We start from the raw sequence: 17,903 nt of genomic DNA, 5'->3' as shown, positions 1-17,903 counted from the left end.
TTTTGTTGAAAATAAAAATGATTTTTTTATGTTATTGGTAAAAAAAAAATTATTGTAATTTTATTAGCATAATAAAAAGATTTATTATACATTTTTATTTTTTACATTTTGAGAAGAATTTTGTTTATTGTGATTGACAAATATTCTTCCACACACGCATCGTGCCAACAACATTAAAAAAATAATAATAATTTTAGTATATATAAACTCCATGAGACAAAAAAAATTTCCGCATATAAGCAAAAAAAAAAAAAAAAAAACTCCGCAAAGTACGGAGAGATGACAAACTATCTCTACGCACAATGTGAAGAGGAAAAACTCTCGGGACTTTATCTACAAGTTCCAAGAGGTCTTTTCCCAAACAACTTTTGAGCAATGCATTGGACACTTTAATTCCTGACCTACAACTCGAAAATATAATTTCATTGAAAATTGTATCTGCTTCTAACATTTAAGAACTGTTATCAAACAAGCATAAAATATTGAATTTCGGTGGTGCCTTAGAGCTTCCATTTGTGAAAGCAATGCTATGGTACTATCAATATCTCCTTCTTTGCACAATTCACATATTGTTTCATTGTATGAATCATGAGAAAGCTCCTTTCTAACACCGTAAATATGATTTGCAAGCTCAGAAATTGAGCTGTAACTGGAATTTAAGGAAGACATAATTGATTTTGAGCCATATTTTTCGACTCTATTTCGTTGTATATACGAAAAATTTACAATCTTGAAATTTGACTTGTAATTAAGGAATTTAAAAATAACTCTCCGCACTGTGCGAATAGTTTTTTCTCTCTGTATTGTGCGGAGAGTTGGTTTGTCATCTCTTCACACTCTGTGGAAAGTTTTTTTTTACTCCATACTGTGTGTGAAGAGTTTGTCAAATCTCCACACATTGTTCAACTCTCTCTGCATTGTGCGGAGAGTTTTGCCATGGCGCGGACCAACTCTCCGCACTGTGTGAAGAGTTTAACTCTCTCCGCACGGTGGGGAGAGTTTTTTTTCTCTCCGTACTGTGCGGAGAGTTAGTTTGTCATCTCTCCGCATTGTGCGGAGACTTTTTTTTTATTCCACACTGTGCGAAGAGTTTGCCAACTTTTCGCACATGGTTCAACTCTTTCCATACTGTGCGGAGATGTTTTTTTCTTCCAACTTTTTTTACTTTTTATTTTTACTCCGCACTTGGTTCAACTCTCTTCGCATTGTGCGGAGAGTTTTTTTTTTTTTTCAATTTTACAATATTGAATCATACAAAATTTAGAAATATAATCTTCATATTTAATTCAATCATATCAACACTATCAAAGAATACAAGCAAACTAGTTTGTATATCTTTCATTCAAGCATGAAATATACAAGCAGGTTTTTTATAGATAACATACTGCTATACAATTGTAAAAATAATTTACAATTATTTTCTCATATCATGTAAATATTTTTAGATATTGCTTTAAAAACTTTTTTTAAAAAATTAAAATTTATACACTAATAAAAATACGATAAATACAAAATTCATGCAATGCACGTAATAACGACTAGTTTTTGAGAAAAAGGGCTCAAACAAACTCTTATTTTTTAATAGTAAGAACACTGTTTATTTATTACAGATAAACATTTAACACTCGACCAAATGCGTACTCTTTCACTTTTTCATACCCCACAGCCAAAACGACGGTGAAATCGGTCCTATCTTATTACCAGAGTCGGCCAAATGGATTATCTTATTCTGATATATAGACGTATATGTGTAACTCAGTGAAACATATCGTTGTTTACGTATAGTGCTTACTGAGAACCTAGGGTTAGGGTTTTCAAATATAACAGTTCGGATTTTTTATGATTATTGAATGTCAATGAACCCTTTAATTTTGAAATGAAACAGGAAAAAATGGAAAACGAAGAGAATAAAAACACCGAGCAACGCGAGTCGTTTTCTGAATTGGACGACTCGAATTTAAGTGTAGGTGGAGAAAAGGTCGATGAGGTGGTGGTAGAGGAGGGGGAGGAGAAGCAGCCTGTGGTGGCGGAACGCGGAGAAGACGGAGAAGAGTCCGTTAGAGAGAAATATGATGTGGTGGGATCGGAGTTGGAAATGGACGCATTGACGGAGCTTGATATGGATAGTGGAGAAACGAATGTAATCGAGAGAGTTGGTTCGCCGGTGCTCACAGCTGAAGAGGCGGCGGCAGAGGAAACTCAGGTGTTGGAGAGTGAGGTGGGAGGAATGAAAGGTGGCTGTGATAGCGGGGATTCACTACTTGGTCTAAAGGGTGATGACGAATTGGTGTCAGTGGTGGCAGGTGATGGAAGCAAGGTTAGTTCTGGCACATGGGATTTTGGACCTCATGCTCAGTCGGAAATGGACGTGATCCGTGCAGCGCCATTGGAAAAAGAGGGAATGGAGGTTAGGGGTCCTGAAGCCGGGACTGAGATGGAGGAGGAGAGAGGCAAGGGACAGCAGATTGAGAAAGAGGAAGGAGCAGAGCTAGAGGTAGAGAGAACTCAAATACTTGAAGTTGATTCAGCGACAGTAGTAGAAGCTGGTATAGTCAGCGAGGAGAAGGTTACAGATAAGGTAATTGATTCAGAAGTTGGGATTACTGAGAAACTGCTTGGAACTGTCGAAGAAAAAAGTAATTCTAAGACCCAAATTGAGGTGGTGAATTGTAATGAAGGAGAGCAGGTTCCCAATTCTGATGGTAGAACGATAAATTTCAGCACTGACATGGAAGGTAAGAGTGCTACAGATAGGGTAATTGTTGAGGAGAGTTTGATGGCCGGAAATATAACTGAGGAGAAGGATATGAGCTTGGAGGTTTTGAAAGGCCTGGAGTTATCTGAGCTTTCAAATGCGGTAGAAATTAAGGAGGTAGAAGCAGTGTCTTTAGAGGAGATTTCAGCAGTCGATACCAAAACCGAAACAGAAGAATGCATGGAAATAAAAGTGACGAGGGATGACACCGTCCAGGAGATTCAAGTGGCTGATTCGCAAATGGAAACTGAGATGGTGGAAAGGAATGATATGTTTGAGACAATCCCATCCGAGGACACCAAAAGGGAGACGGGGGAAACAAAGAGTGATGTGGATGAGCCTGGTCTGGAGTTGAATGATCAACTGGCTGCAATAAAATCTGAGGATGATGAAGCAATGGTTGTGGAGGACACTGAGACTCAAGACACTGAAATGGAGACTGAAACAGATGTGGCTGAATCGGTGAAATCATCTAGAGAGAAGCAGAAGAGGGTCAGGAATTCAAAGAGTCCTTCGAGTTGTAAGGCCACAGCAAAAGCTTCAGCTAGGAAGAAGGTAGGAGAGGATGTTTGTTTCATTTGTTTCGATGGTGGGGACCTTGTGCTATGTGATCGTCGGTAAGTTCTAAAAAATGTGTTGAACATTTAGAATTCTAAGCTGCAAAGGAAATAAAGCAAGTATTCTGAACTATATTTTGTTGGCTATACGTGTTTGTAATACTTATCAATAATCACTGGTTTCCAGAGGTTGCCCCAAAGCATATCATCCCTCTTGTGTAAATCGAGATGAGGCCTTCTTCAGCTCTAAGGGTCGCTGGAACTGCGGTATGTGCCTCTCTTTGCCTCCATGCGCATGCACAAATTTAGAGATAAAGAAATGCATATTTTTTATGAGTTTATTTGATGGAAAATCTGGCTTGTTATGAGGGCTGTCTTGCTATTGGCCTCCATCTGAAAATTGTTGTCATATCATTCATAGGGACCTAATTAGATTTTATTATTATTGTTAATTGCAATATGGTGCAGTTGTTTCCATGCCGGGATTTGCTAATCCACTCCTTCATTTGTTCATCTTGCAATGTTATATAGTAATGGCTTTTCACATTCATTGTTCCAGTTATTAGTTTTCGAATTTCTGAGGAGGTCTTCGAATAAAAATTCGAAGTATTATAGTCCTACATTACTATAGCCCTTTAAATGCCTATATTAACTGAAAATTACAGAATTTTCTTGGAAATGTCAACCTCAAGCCTATACTCTTAAAAGTTCTGCAACTGGAATCTCCAATGCTTGTTATTCAATGCTACTATCCTGAAACTTTTAAAAACTTCATGAAAATCGATTTTGTTCGTCAAAATTTTTCATACACGCTAAGCTAACAATAATTTAGCAAAAGCAGTTTCTTTCATATGCTGCTTTGGTACATGAGCTGTTTCTTTCTAAATGCACCTGAGTTGTTATTAGTAATTTTGGGATAACATTTAGATATATCCTGCCATTGAACTCCGCTCAAATCATATCCAGTTACTATATAGTAGATAACAGTTCCACTTTTGTTTACTGTATAGCAGTAGTTGGTTTTCTTCTTAATATTATTAGGTAGATTTTGTACTACAATGATATGTATGGTCTAACAATAACTGATTGAAGGAATTGCTTTAAGTTTCTGACATCATGGTTCTTTTCCAATTTTCATTGTTGCTGCATGCCTCAATTCTTCATTTTCCTTTATCTACATTTTGTGAGAAATATTCAAGCCTATATTTTTTGTTTATGTTGCTATAAGAAGTGCATTTTTTAAATGTTTCTCAGGTTGGCATATGTGCAGCATTTGTGAGAAGAATGCCCACTATATGTGTTATACATGCACATATTCCTCATGCAGGAGTTGCATTAAAGATGCTGTTATTTTTTGTGTCCGAGGAAATAAAGGCTTTTGTGAGACCTGCATGAGAACTGTCATGCTGATTGAGAACAATCGACAGGAAAATGTAAGTGCTTCCATGACCTATCTGCCTTTGTGTCGGAATTGGTCTGGGGTTTGGCAATTATCAACTCTATTTTGCCAATGCTAGTAATGGTATTTGTCCCCATGATTTAAATGTTCAATATGTACTACATGGTTAATATCAATGTGTTGTTCGTGTCAATTTCTTTTGTTAAGTTCTTGATATATCTTCCTTTTGGATTGTCATTAGTAAGCCATATTATATATGTTCTGAATTGTTGTTATGTCCAACATATTTGTTGACTTCCATCTTTGGATGTTTTATGAGAACTACAAATGGCATTCAGATTGAAATTACAATATCTAGAGAGAGATTTTTTTTTCTTGCAAGCTTTTGGACTAGAATAAATCTTTCGCAAAAGGACTTCAAATCTGAAGACCTGTTGTACTTATTGTTTCCTTTTGAACTTTTCCTTATGGGTAGTTTCAGCTTTGCTTTACATGCCATGAAACAGCCCGGAAATAATATATATGAATAAGTTTGCGAAGGTGATAATAACTAAGAAAAGATGTAAAATTATAGGGGTGAGTAAACTGACTCTCCGTATTGCATGTTAATTCTGTTGTCGGATTGAATTCTTGAAGAGACAAATTTAGTTGCATAATGTAGATTGAACTACAAAACTTTCACACTTGTGCTGATTGGAATACTCAAATTTATCAATTTTGCTAGTGAACTCTGGTTATGACAGTTAATTTGAGGAAACCCCAATTTGCTTCTTGTAGAACACCTTCGAAAATTTTCTGCCATTGTCTAATATGCCAAAATAGAGGAGATGCCTTAGTAACGAACATCACCTTTGGAGAAGAGGGTAAAATAAGTGATAAATGAGCATAGGCAAACTTGTCCGCACTATTCTGCTTTTGGTCCTTTGTTTACCCTCTTCATTCTATTCTCTTTCATGTTATCCTTGTTATGTATCCAAAGAATAAAGTTCTGTGTACTCTCTCTCTCTCTCTCTCACTCACTGCTCAATGCACTTACCCACACGAAAGCCCTTTTGTGGTTGCCATTATAGTTTAAATGAGATACCGACAAACCTGCGGTTCTTGCTGTCAGAGTTGTCCATGAATATACACATTGCATATGTTTCTGATTTTCGTATCTATTTCTGTATGGGTAATTTATTTTCCTTGCATATGACCTACAACAAACTTGGCTTAACAGTCCATAGACGTAATATTGATCCTGACAGGTAAACACACTGTCAGTCATTGATTTTTTTTCCCCTTGTGCTTGAGCAATTATTGCTCTCATGGATGTCTTTGTGCCCAGATGGATTTATTACATTTTCTGTATAAGTGGCCCTACGCTCAACTTTCTGAAAGTGAAAAAAACTGTAGTTAATCATTGATTGTAGCTTGCACGTCCTTCTGTGATGGAAGAAAGGAAATAGAGCTTTAATTTTCTCTTTTACTTCTCAAAGCAGTTGCTCCTCCTTGGACTAAGAATTGGCAAAAATCTTACCATTTGACAAAAGCTTCTTTACTATTATTTTCAGTCTAGATTTCTTCTCCTCCTCTGTGCACATGTTTTTTTTACTTCTTTAGTTTAACTTAAATATGATGAATTTTGAGAACTACTATGTTTTGTGTTAGCTGAACCAAGTTTTAAGAGAAATGAAAATATTTGGTCATCTAACAAATTTATCAGTTTTTATGAGATTTTACTAATTTTTCTGCGGTGAAATTGAAAGAATTTCCTAGAAAATTGCTTTATTCGTCAAATTTACCTGTCTTTTTTTTAATTACTATCAAATATTTTGATCTGCTTTAACATGGAAAGGTACCAACTAGGATTTATGTTACTTTTCATTGGTATCGTTTGGCTTCTCACTCTCTTATCCTATACTGCAAAAAATTTCTCTGAAGCTCTATCTACTTTTTAATTTATGGTTACTATATTGTAAAATTACATTCGACAACCAAGTTTCTTCAGTTTTCTCCTCATTTTGGTAATATACTTTTGGTAGCATTCTGATTGTACTTTTGTGGTGCTTCTTGACCAAAGCAGGCTCAATTGGATTTTGATGACAAAAGTAGCTGGGAGTATCTATTCAAGGATTACTATATTGGTCTCAAATCGAAGCTATCCCTCTCTTCAGCTGAAGTTGCAGTGGCAAAGCATCCATGGAAAGGCAGTAAACAAGAATCACCTGAGGCACAGATTGATGCTGATTATGATGGAGGATCTGGTTCAGACGACTCTACTGAGAGCCAGAAAACCAGTAAATCTAAGAGAAGGAAGCTAAAGAAACGATCAAAAACCCTCACCAAAGAAGATGAATCCGTCAGTGTAGGTCTGTCAGCTGGCAATGAGAACATTTCTTCATCAGTGGACACTGAATGGGCTACAAAAGAGCTTCTCGAATTTGTTTCGCACATGAGAAATGGTGACGTATCTCCACTGTCTCAGTTTGATGTACAAGCTCTTTTGCTTGAATATATCAAAAGAAACAAATTGCGTGATCCTCGCCGGAAAAGTCAAATTATATGTGATTCAAGGCTTGGTAATCTATTTGGAAAACCACGAGTTGGGCATTTTGAGATGTTAAAACTTCTTGAATCTCATTTTCCTACCAAAAAGGATAAGACAGATGAAGCTCAAGGAAGTCTTGTCGGCACTGAAATTAACCAGTTGGAGGTTGATGCTGATGCTGATACCCTAGCCAGGGGGGTCAAAGGTAAGAAAAGCAAAACACGCAAGAAAGGTGACAGAAGGGGTCCTCAGTCAAATCTCGAGGATTATGCAGCAATTGACACACACAACATTACCTTAATTTACCTTCGACGGAAGTTGATGGAGGACCTACTTGAAGATGTAGATAAATTTCATGATAAAGTTGTTGGAGCTTTCGTGAGGATAAGAATTTCTGGTAGTAGTCAAAAGCAAGACCTGTACAGACTAGTGCAAGTTGTAGGTAATTATTTTGTAAATTCTCTCCTATTTCCTTGACTCTTATAATATAACTGGTTATCAGTATCCGTGCATTAAATTCCTGTGGAATTTATAATGTCAGATATATATAGAAAGTTTCTCCACTCCAAGGACACAACAATTTCTTCTCCTAATTATTTTCTATGGCAGGCACAAGCAAAGCTGCAGAGCCATATAAAATTGGCAAAAAAAATTGTGATACGATGCTGGAGATATTAAATCTAGACAAGGCGGAGGTCATATCAATTGATACCATCTCGAATCAAGAGTTCTCTGAGGTGATTGAATTTAGTTTGTAGAACCTTCTTTTCCTCTTGCCCACCCTTTCTGTTGAAGAAAATTCTCTGGATGCTTTATTGAAATAAAAAGAACCTCCTCCTAAGTACGCTCTAACCAAATGGACGTGCACCATTTAGATACTAATTAGCTGTCGGTAATTGTCCAAGCTCAGCTGGTCTCTATGGGTTAGATGTTAGTCTAGCTTTCAGCTGTTTTCCTTTAATGGCTTTGACAGTAGACTGAATTATCAACTGGCTTCTGAATTGCAAATGTCATTGAAATGCCGTTGAATAAAATGAAGAATTGATAACATATGACACATTTGATATGCAAAGACCTCTAAGTAAGAATTATTCAACCTTTTCCACGAAATAATAGCAGCCACATTAAAGCTTTAGGTGTATGGTTCCAAGCGTCACTTTTAGTTTTTACACATTCCTTTTCAGTGTTCATAATAGGAATAAGAACGACAGCACCTGTAGCTAATATTGTTTGCAAATCTAAATTGTCTTCTTTTTATTATTTGTTTAATTAGCAATTATGTTAGTGGTGTCTTAACCTCATAAGTTATGAAAACTTAATAATACGTCCTTCACTTTGTTGCCAGGAAGAATGCAAGCGTCTACGCCAGAGTATCAAATGTGGACTCATCAACAGGCTGACTGTGGTAATTATACACACAGCTCTAGTGTTCATATTTTAGCATGGCATGTGCCCCTTTTCACTGGACTTAAAATACCACCTGCTGTTTGTAGGGTGACATTCTTGACAAGACCATGGAAATACAGGCGGCCAGAGTTAATGATGTATGTTTATCCCGTCTTCTCAAAGTTTTTGGTTGAAACTGTTAACTATTAGGTTTACTAATTTTCGCTTGCTAGATGTGAATGAACTAAATGAAAGTGATTAGTAAACAAATGATCATGTGTCCAATCTGACAGGATGCTGACTATTTTTGCATTTCTAGCTTCTTTGAAATGCACATGTTGCAAACATTGGTTGTACTCAGGAAAAAATGGGAAAAGGAAAATAAAGAAAGAAAAACAGAAAAAGAATGCATTAGCTGTTAGTAATAAAAATGACACTGCTTTGTCCTATCAAATTCTCCCATGCTGTAGTTAGAGAGGAAATAAAATTAGCTGTTACTAATAAAAATGACACTGCTGTATCCTATCAAATTCTCCCCTGCTGTATTTAGAGAGGAAATACTGTTTTAGCCTTGTCATGTATCTGCATTCTCTTTATAGATATTTTCTTTTCACTTTTCTGCTCTCTTTCAAGATGTAGATGCATCAGTCTGAAATCTGAATACTAGGGAACTTTTTTGTTTAATATATTTAAATTTATAATTCAAAAGGAATAGCAATTTATATACATACATGAACCAAGATAAAATGGAAGGTATACATTTGATAGCACACATAATTTGAAAATTAAGAATACTAAGCCCTTGTATGATCCCAATTATTTCCAAAATACATTTTTCTCTCTTCTTTTCAACCACATTTTTTAATAAAATAATATTATACGCAAACCCAAAACTTTTATTTATTTTTTAACCACACATTCTCCATCAATCTACCATTCCAAAATGCATTCTTGAATAAAAATGGGGCTCGGCAGGCTCTAAGTGTATACTCTCGTAGATATTTTTTTTCCTTTTCTGGAAACTGGAAAGAAAGAACTCTTGTTAGATTGAAGTGTTTAGGACAGTGATATTGATATATTAAAAATGAGACATGCTGCTCAAGAAACTTATTACATAATTATTCCACTGGGACTGCATATTAACCTGGTAAAGTGGGAGGAAGATTGACAAGGTTGTGGAAAGGAGGAAATAGGAAAGAAATAGTTCTGTAACTCAAATATTTTAGGCTGAGTTTATACAAGTATTTCTTTTGCTGCTGATTGTTTTTTATTTTCTTAGGTTTTGGAGACTAAAGCAAACTTTTTGGTTTCCTTCATATTTAATGGGTTGAAAATTGAATACCGATTCATGTAACCCTGGAAAATTTTTCTGTTGACTACTTTAGCTAGCATATTGCTGGACTGATAGGGTTTTGTGTGTACGAGGTCTTCTATTCTGTTGTACTTTTCTTATTTCTTATTTTGCTATGCAGTGGTTGGAGTCAGAGGTTATGCGCCTTAACCATCTTCGTGATCGAGCTAGTGATTTAGGGCGTAGGAAGGAATATCCTTTTTACCCCCTTGAGTATATTATATTGCTTTATACTTTTATTTTTATTTTACAGTTAGGTATAAGCGCATTTGTCCCCTTTATAGCTTATATTTTTGTCTTAAATTATAGATTCGAATGCTTAGCTTGTCCGAAATATGAACATGTTGCATGCAGTCAAATAGATATTCATGGCCAAGAGAAATTATATTCTCAAATCACTGTCTAGGAGGATCCTATATTATTCAAGTGGCAATTGTTGTTGCATGGGGTCTGATCATTACCATATCTTATAGGTACAGATGCTAATTTTTTCATCTATAGAAATGTAAGTTATCCTTGACTGATTTTCACGCTTAGAGAGTGTGTGGAAAAATTACAACTTTTGAAGACCCCTGACGAACGCCGTCGTAGACTAGAGGAAATTCCTGAAATACACGCAGATCCCAAAATGGATCCAAGTTATGAGTCTGATGAGGATGACAATGAAACTGACAACATTAAACGAGGTTTATTATATAATTTTGTCTTTATCAATGGAAAAATTGCATCTCTGGTCCCTAACCTACTGTCCCATTGGTCCTCAACCTTTAAAAAGGGGCCTGCTGGTCCCCCAATCTCTCATTATAGTTGCATAATCAATCCCTAGTGACGCAAAATATTCAAATCTCCATTAAATCATCACGTGGCAAACTTTATGAAGTTAGGTTTTGCTTTCCTATTTAGATTGGTGTCCAAAAAATAGAAGCAAGGCGTGCTTCAATGAGTTCACACAACAAAAATGAAGATTTGGATGGCTTCCCTCATTGAGGACTTGTGCGTCATTAATGTGAGGTTGGGACCAATTTACTCATTTTTGGAATTGAGGACGAACTTTCTAGTGGGACAATAGGTGGGGACCAACAGTGCAATTTTCCTTTCTTTTTCTAGTTTGGTATTTAATGCAACAGCTATGGAATCATAATCCTGATTTTGTTTTGTTGCATTTAGATTCTTTAATGAGATCTGGAAGTTCTAGCTTTAACAGGAGAGGAAGAGGTCTTATCTCTCCAGGAAGTGATTATGATGCAAAAGATACTTGGAATGGCTTGGAAAATTTTTCTAGTAAGAATTTGGAATCAAGAAGAAACCTCTCGAGCAAGAGTATGTATACTAATGCTTCTCATTCTGGCGAAATAGTTATTGAGAATTCATGGAACCAAGATAGAGACAAGGACGTTCAAGAATCTAAATCTGTTGAATGGACTATGAATTCCTTGTCCCAATCCCAGTCCCTTTCTGTTGCTTCACCTGTAACTTCAATGGTATCTCTCTCAGATAGTGTGGCAGAAACTGCTGTTAGTATAAATGAAACTGAAAAGGTTTGGCATTACAAGGATCCTTCTGGAAAAGTGCGAGGACCATTTTCTATGACGCAGTTGCATAAATGGAACAATACAGGATACTTTCCTGCGGATCTGAGAATCTGGAGAACCACATTAGAGCAAGAACCTATACTTCTTACTGACGCATTGGCTGGGAAATATCAGAAAGACTTACCAGCAGTTGACAATAGATTTCCCACAATTAATATTATGCACAGTCCGGTTATCTCGTCGAGTCATCCTGGTAAGATTTCTGGAACATCCTTGCACCAAGATATGCAGAGACCAAATACTAATCAAGATCCTAGAGCTCACCCTAAAAATTCCACAGAAAATTGGATTGGGAATGATTCGACAAACCTACCATCTCCTACTCCAAAACAAAAAAATGCAGGATGGATGGGAGAAGACGAGGATCTTTTCCATGGTGCAGCTCAATACCCTAGTGGCACTGGATTGCTTCATTCACCTTCTCCTGCCTTACCAAACACCGTGGCATATTCTTCTCCTACTGCTTCAGTTCTGAATTCTGTTGTCCAATCTGGCACTGCTTTTTCTCCAATGTCAAACTCTGAAAAAGGTGTTCTTGCAGGCTCCGTTGATTCACTACAAATTCAGTCAAACATGAGTAGTGAACCACACAGCGTACAGATGCATGGCCATCTGCCCACTATCGTCCAATCAGTTCACACGGCTATTAGTCTGAACCCTCATGTTGAAACTTCTGGTTGGGGCAGCAGTCCACAGTCTGGACGAGGCAAGGCTCAGGTTTGGGGTGGCAATACATTGGATGTTCAGAACTCTGCTGGAAATTTCTCGAACTCAGATATTGCAGCTATATCTCAACCTGATTTGTGGAGACCGCCTACTCAGGGCATTCTACCCAACATGCTGCCCCCTAGTACACAAAATGTATCTTGGGGCACGAGACCTGAATATGCAAACACCGGGTGGGGTAATGTGCAGGCAAATCCAAACACAGGGTGGGGAACACCCACGCCGGGAAGTGCAAATATAAATGTGGGACCGGCTGTTCAAGCACCGACTCTGGGAAATACTTCTGGTTGGGTTGGTCCTTCAGGAAATCCTGGAACTACTGTTCAAGGGCCGGTTTTTGGAAATGTGAATTCTGGTTGGGTTGCAACTCCAGGTTGGGGGAGTGCTCCAGTTCAAGGGCCAGTACCCATACCAGTACCTGGGAATGGGTGGGGGCCACCTAGTGGAAATTCAGGAACTCCCGTCCAAGGACTAGCACAAGCAAACCCGAATCAAGGTTTTGGCGCACCAGCAGGGAGCCAAGGTGTGTGGGGAGGCGGTCAAAACCACAATGGAGGTCAGTTCTCCAGTCAAATGGAAATGAGGGATCCTGGTTTTGGTGGTGGAAGGACTTCTTGGAACAGACCGTCATCATTTGGCAGTGGAGGTTCTAGACCTTTCAACAAGCGGGGTAAAGTTTGTCCATACAATGCAAACGGGAGATGTAGGAAGGGGGCACGTTGTGATTATATACACACATAAAAAGGAGGAATTCATAGCTGGCGCTCGTAGATGATTTTGCAGAGTCATTTAATATTAGTGTTTCGACTTTTTATTATAGCCTCAGACCATCTAGTTGTTCTTGGAAACCCTTTTTCTGTTTAGCTGCAAAAGTTTTGTTCCTTCATCAGTAATGTAAATCTTTAGTTTCTATGATCCCTGCTCGACCTGATTCAATTTTCTTTTTCTATTTTTTATTTTTATTTATTTATTTATTTTTAAAGTCTGCTTCAATGGAGCACGAGTATGTTGTCTTGATAAAGCTTTGGGATTTCGGAATATGTCGCAAGATTTTTCTTGGGTAGCTCAAAATGCAGTCTCTTGAGGAAATAAAACCTGGAGCGAGAACTTGTTTGAACAGTTATGATATCGGCATTGAGCATGTTTGGTTAAACTTAGTGAACAAGTTATTCATTGATTAAAGCTATTTATTTTGACAATAAGTTAAGAATTATTTAAAGTAAATACATGTCTTACTCTAAAAATAAGAACGAAGTAACATATAGGTCCCGTTTGGTACACATTAATGTAAAAATGAGAATGAAAAATATAGTTGTCATGGGTCTCACACTTGATGTGATAAATAACGATTATATTTTTCATTTTAATGGGTAAATAATGAGAAACAAACGGGGGCATAAAAACATTTTTAAAACAAAAATAAATGCTATGGACCTTAACCGTGATACCTTATGCAAAGGTTTAAAATAAATTAGTAATTTTTTAATAAATTAAGAATAATTAAAAAAATAAATATTTATTTTATTTTATTTAAAACAAAAGGTAAATAAAAATATATTGGTAGTGATTAAAATTAATTTTTTAGTAGATTTTGATAGAAGTCGATGAAATGTGTGGTTGAATTATTGTGAAAAAAAATCTATAAAATATGTGATTAAAATTAATTGTCAATTTTGATTTAGATTAAAATCTAAATTTTAATTAGTATTCCAGTACTACGCGGGCGTCCGGACGGAGTGACCCGTTGATTTTTCTCCTATAGCCTTCAACGGCGTCGTTTGTCTGGTTCGAAGTGGAAAAATTAAAGAAAACGAAATAAAATGATGCACACAAATGCGTTTTGCGCAAGAAACTGTTTGTCTATTCAATAGTCCAAGCATTCAATTTCTCTCTTTAACCTCTACGTTTCTCTTCAATTAAATTCAGGCCATCAGCAGAAATACTTTTCTTTGATTCCCTTTCAGAATCTTTTTACTTTTCACCAATTAACATTTATAAATCATTCATGTTTGTAGCAGTTGTTTGCTGTATATAATCCAGTATTTTGTGATAATTGATACTATTCAAAATTTTGAATACTGATGGGTGCTTGTAAGCGTGTGATTCAATTTGGCATCAATTCTGGGATTAACTCCGCCAGATTGCTAGGAATCAATGCGGCAAGAGATTCTACAGTAAACGCTCTCAAATTGACTGGAAATTCTGTCAGTTCATTTAGTTCGTTATCCTCAAGTCTGCCTGGATACCAATTTGACTATAGACAGATCTCTCAGCTCGTCAAGCCCAAGGGAAAGCGTGTTTATCTTGTTGATACGCTGGCACTGGTAATTTTTTCTTTTTATAGTTTCTTTTTGGTTTGGTTGCTCACAAGGAAGAAAAATGAGAGTTGAACTTTAAATACTATAATGGTAATATTGTAAAATAAAAAATAATGATATGGTTATTCTTATATTTCAGAGATAAAACTTTTTGGGAATTTTGAAGTGTGAAATTAGTTGTATCAATTATTCATCATATTTATTTGTTTCTATACACATATGAATGTAAACATACAGGTTGGAACTCTGTTTGTATTATCTGTGTGCATGATAAACAATTGTCAATTGGAATCAATGCGTGTATCATATTTTTCTTTTGTTTACTTGTGCGCATTTATGATTCTCTATGTGAAAATTACTGCATATTGGATGACATGAACTGAAAGTTGCTTGTTATATTTTCAGAAAGTCCTGTTTTGGAGGAACTGGGGTTTAATTGGTAATTCTTTATTTTGGTAGTTAGATGGGAAGGAAGACATATTTGTATGCTTAGTAGGACTTTTATTGTTGAGGACAGGTTAGAAGTTTAGAAGCAAAAGGCATACCTTCAAAACATGCTGAGGCGATAACATTGGCAATGACTGAGGTTTTGGATGAGTGTATGGAGAATATTTCACAATCTCTCATTTCAAAAGCTGAGATGCAGAAAGTAAGGCTTATAGAGTGTATTACGTAATATATATTATATACTTTATACTTGGCTTGTAGTTTTGTAAACTTAACATGAAGGATTTATTATGTTTTCTTTCCTCCATAATGATTTTCTTTCCTCCTCAGATTAAGATGGGTCAAGAAGCCAACCTTTCTAGGTTTCAGTCTGAAGTTCAAGGTTCCCAGGTATGAGATTGTTTACAATTTTAATTTTGGTATGGGGATTGTTTACAATTTTAATTTTGACCCAGAATACATTGTGTTTTAAGTGGATGCCTACTAATTTGGAGTTTTCAGCTAACATGTCATTATCATTTGTCCACTGTCTCTTTCTGATGTTTACACTTTCATGGTTTGTGGATTGCTTATTTCTTCTTACTTCTATGTCATTTGCAAGAATCAACTAATGCAGCATTGCATTGAGAATCTCTTCCTGAAAGCTTAATTCTGATTGTGCATGCTCTTTCACGGGCTTAGTTTGTTGTTGTTACATTTATGTACGGTGTCTTCAGACAATGTTAATCACATATTCTACTATTCTGTGTAGGATTTATTGCTTTATAGTGTAACATAGCATGGAAATCCTTTAATTGTACTGGACCACCGGCTATGTTTTGAAGGGGATAAATTTATAGAACTAATCTTCTAAAGTAATACTTTAAGCAGTTTAAGGACAATGTGGGAGGTATTTGTGAAAATGGCAAGAGGTGGAACTTGTGTTATATAAGAAGTTTCTACTTAGATTTAAAAATGGCATATGAGTCGCTTTTTTGCGTTTTTACAGGTAGGCGGAGGAGGATAGAGAGATATGGATTTGTTTATCTGTGGATCTAAAAATTTAATGGGTTGTGACTCTTATACCATATTTGGCTAAGCTTAAAATGTTTACTTTTAAGTAAATAAATAATTTTTAAACTGTAAATTTTAAGAAACATGTCAGCTAGTAGAGACAAAATGTTACTTAAAAAGTATATTGTTTTTAGGTTCAGCAAACATGCTCGGCATAAATTGGGCCTTGAAGAAAAGGATATAAAAATTTAAGATGGTTGGAAATTTTGAAAAATATATTGGCAGAAGATACAAACCTCCATACTGATCTATTTAACAATCTGGAATTGGGATAATAAATTCTATTTGATGCCAGGTCTTGGGAAAAAAGATTAAGTCTCTTGTTTGATGGCTGACTTCTGATCGTTGATTCCATTTCACATGCCTGTTTGAACTGGAACTGTTCTATTTACCATTTACTTTTTTCTTTTCTTTTTTTGGAGTCGCCTGCTTATCATTTGATATCTCAACTTGTGGAAATATTTCAAGTCACTTGAAAGTTGTTATAAATGCACAAGTTTAACATCTTCATAGCTCATTGTTTAGCTGTGGACTCCAGTGGAAAACTGGTGAAAATATCCTCGACTGTGCTAGTTCAGAATATTTTCTGACGTCGATATGTAGTTTACTTATGTTTCATTTCTAAGTAGGCAACTTCATAACATGGTTCTTTGGATGTTCTCGTTTACTCAAATTCTTCACTAGTAGACAATTATATTGAAGTGTCATTCTTGTTCATCTGATTGCCTACCTTCGCTGCAGGAACGTCATTTTTCTTTGTTGCAACGTGAAGCTGAAAAGCTCATGAATGATATTCAGAAAATGCGTGGAGAACTGAGGTCTTTATTCTAATCTAATGCAATCATATGTTTTTAACTTGAACTTCATTACCAGTTGAAGGCCCACGTTTTGAACAGGTATGAGATTGACAAGGTCACTGCCGGCCAGCGCTTGGATTTGAATCTTGAAAGGGGGTAAGGATTTGATTGTTAAAGTTTGCATTTCTTTTGATTCTGGAATTGTATTTTCATCGCATGCATCTCTTTCTCAGTCGCATCCGAGATGAGCTTTCCAATCAGAGTGCAGAAACTACGAACCTTACTAACAAGCTAGATGGAGTGAGTTTTATTTTATTATTTTTTTTAAAAATTAAATTTAAGAAGGTAATTTATTTATTTGCTTCAATTAGAAGCATCGATTTATGTGTTGTTAACTATTTTCTTAATAGGAAATTCACGCATTGCGGGCTCATGTTGAAGCAGCAAAGAACGACGTGATCAAATATTGTATAGGAACCCTTTTATCTATATCTGCCGTTGGTATTGGAATGATTCGCGTTTTTAGCGCCAAATGAGGCAGTGTGTAGGTGTCCGAATATTGGAGGAATTAAGACACCCATAATTATTTTTTGGATTTGCAGAAGCCAGTTATTTCTTCATTTTTGAATGATTATTCTTTTGCCTACATGCTTTTACAATGCTGAAAAGTATCTGTGATACTTATTCAACATTACTTATTAATGCTCATGCTTTTAAAGTTTACTTATGAGTAAGTTTTAAAATCATTTATGACATTTTTACATCAATTGTGTACGCTCATGTTGATACTTGATGTGTTGTCAAGAAATAAAAAATGACACATGGAATGATGTAAACGAAAGTGTAGATCATGATGTACATCAAACATGGTTGTCATTTCAAGAATTAGATTTCAACTTTATTCTTTAAACAGTCACATACACCTTATCTACACACTCCTTAAATCTAATTCATTTTCTATTTAAACAAAAGGTCATAGAACTTCTCACCTT

The 17,903-nt window shown here is 36.0% G+C and overlaps 2 protein-coding genes across 4 annotated transcripts; both read left to right on the top strand.

Annotated features, from left to right (window-relative positions):
- The first annotated feature begins 1,630 nt into the window (after positions 1–1,630).
- Positions 1,631–13,235, top strand: LOC111410089 (zinc finger CCCH domain-containing protein 19). 3 transcript variants are annotated; one of them, XM_023040276.1, is made up of 11 exons: positions 1,631–3,372; positions 3,500–3,579; positions 4,567–4,745; positions 6,774–7,683; positions 7,851–7,978; positions 8,587–8,646; positions 8,735–8,785; positions 10,100–10,170; positions 10,510–10,664; positions 11,146–11,763; positions 11,851–13,235. In XM_023040276.1, the coding sequence occupies exons 1-11, from the start codon at positions 1,877–1,879 to the stop codon at positions 13,035–13,037; spliced, it is 4,935 nt and encodes a 1,644-aa protein (XP_022896044.1). In that variant the 5' UTR covers positions 1,631–1,876; the 3' UTR covers positions 13,038–13,235. The 3 variants fall into 3 exon arrangements, with proteins under 3 accessions (XP_022896044.1, XP_022896042.1, XP_022896043.1); XM_023040274.1 differs by having other exon boundaries at positions 11,146–13,235; XM_023040275.1 differs by having other exon boundaries at positions 1,632–3,372; positions 6,777–7,683; positions 11,146–13,235.
- An 882-nt stretch (positions 13,236–14,117) lies between these two features.
- LOC111410088 (protein FMP32, mitochondrial-like) lies at positions 14,118–17,557 on the top strand. The gene is made up of 7 exons (XM_023040272.1): positions 14,118–14,620; positions 15,132–15,263; positions 15,392–15,451; positions 16,856–16,932; positions 17,011–17,067; positions 17,145–17,211; positions 17,322–17,557. Exons 1-7 carry the CDS (start codon positions 14,378–14,380, stop codon positions 17,445–17,447), a joined length of 762 nt encoding a protein of 253 aa, XP_022896040.1. The 5' UTR covers positions 14,118–14,377; the 3' UTR covers positions 17,448–17,557.
- Positions 17,558–17,903: the final 346 nt, after the last annotated feature.

The sequence above is a fragment of the Olea europaea genome, chromosome 15, assembly GCF_002742605.1.
Source record: "Olea europaea var. sylvestris chromosome 15, O_europaea_v1, whole genome shotgun sequence".
In the NCBI taxonomy this organism is placed as follows: Eukaryota; Viridiplantae; Streptophyta; class Magnoliopsida; order Lamiales; family Oleaceae; genus Olea; species Olea europaea.
The sequence above is the reverse complement of the archived record's forward strand: the minus strand, read 5'-3'. Positions and strand labels throughout refer to the sequence as shown.

Coding starts and splice junctions, on each gene's coding strand:
- LOC111410089 (XM_023040274.1), top strand. CDS start 1,877: ATGAAACAGGAAAAAATGGAAAACGAAGAGAATAAAAACACCGAGCAA. Junction 3,580..4,566: donor TAAGGGTCGCTGGAACTGCG/GTATGTGCCTCT, acceptor AATGTTTCTCAG/GTTGGCATATGTGCAGCATT. Junction 10,171..10,509: donor GATTTAGGGCGTAGGAAGGA/ATATCCTTTTTA, acceptor ACTGATTTTCAC/GCTTAGAGAGTGTGTGGAAA.
- LOC111410088 (XM_023040272.1), top strand. CDS start 14,378: ATGGGTGCTTGTAAGCGTGTGATTCAATTTGGCATCAATTCTGGGATT. Junction 14,621..15,131: donor TTGTTGATACGCTGGCACTG/GTAATTTTTTCT, acceptor TGTTGAGGACAG/GTTAGAAGTTTAGAAGCAAA. Junction 16,933..17,010: donor AAAATGCGTGGAGAACTGAG/GTCTTTATTCTA, acceptor CGTTTTGAACAG/GTATGAGATTGACAAGGTCA.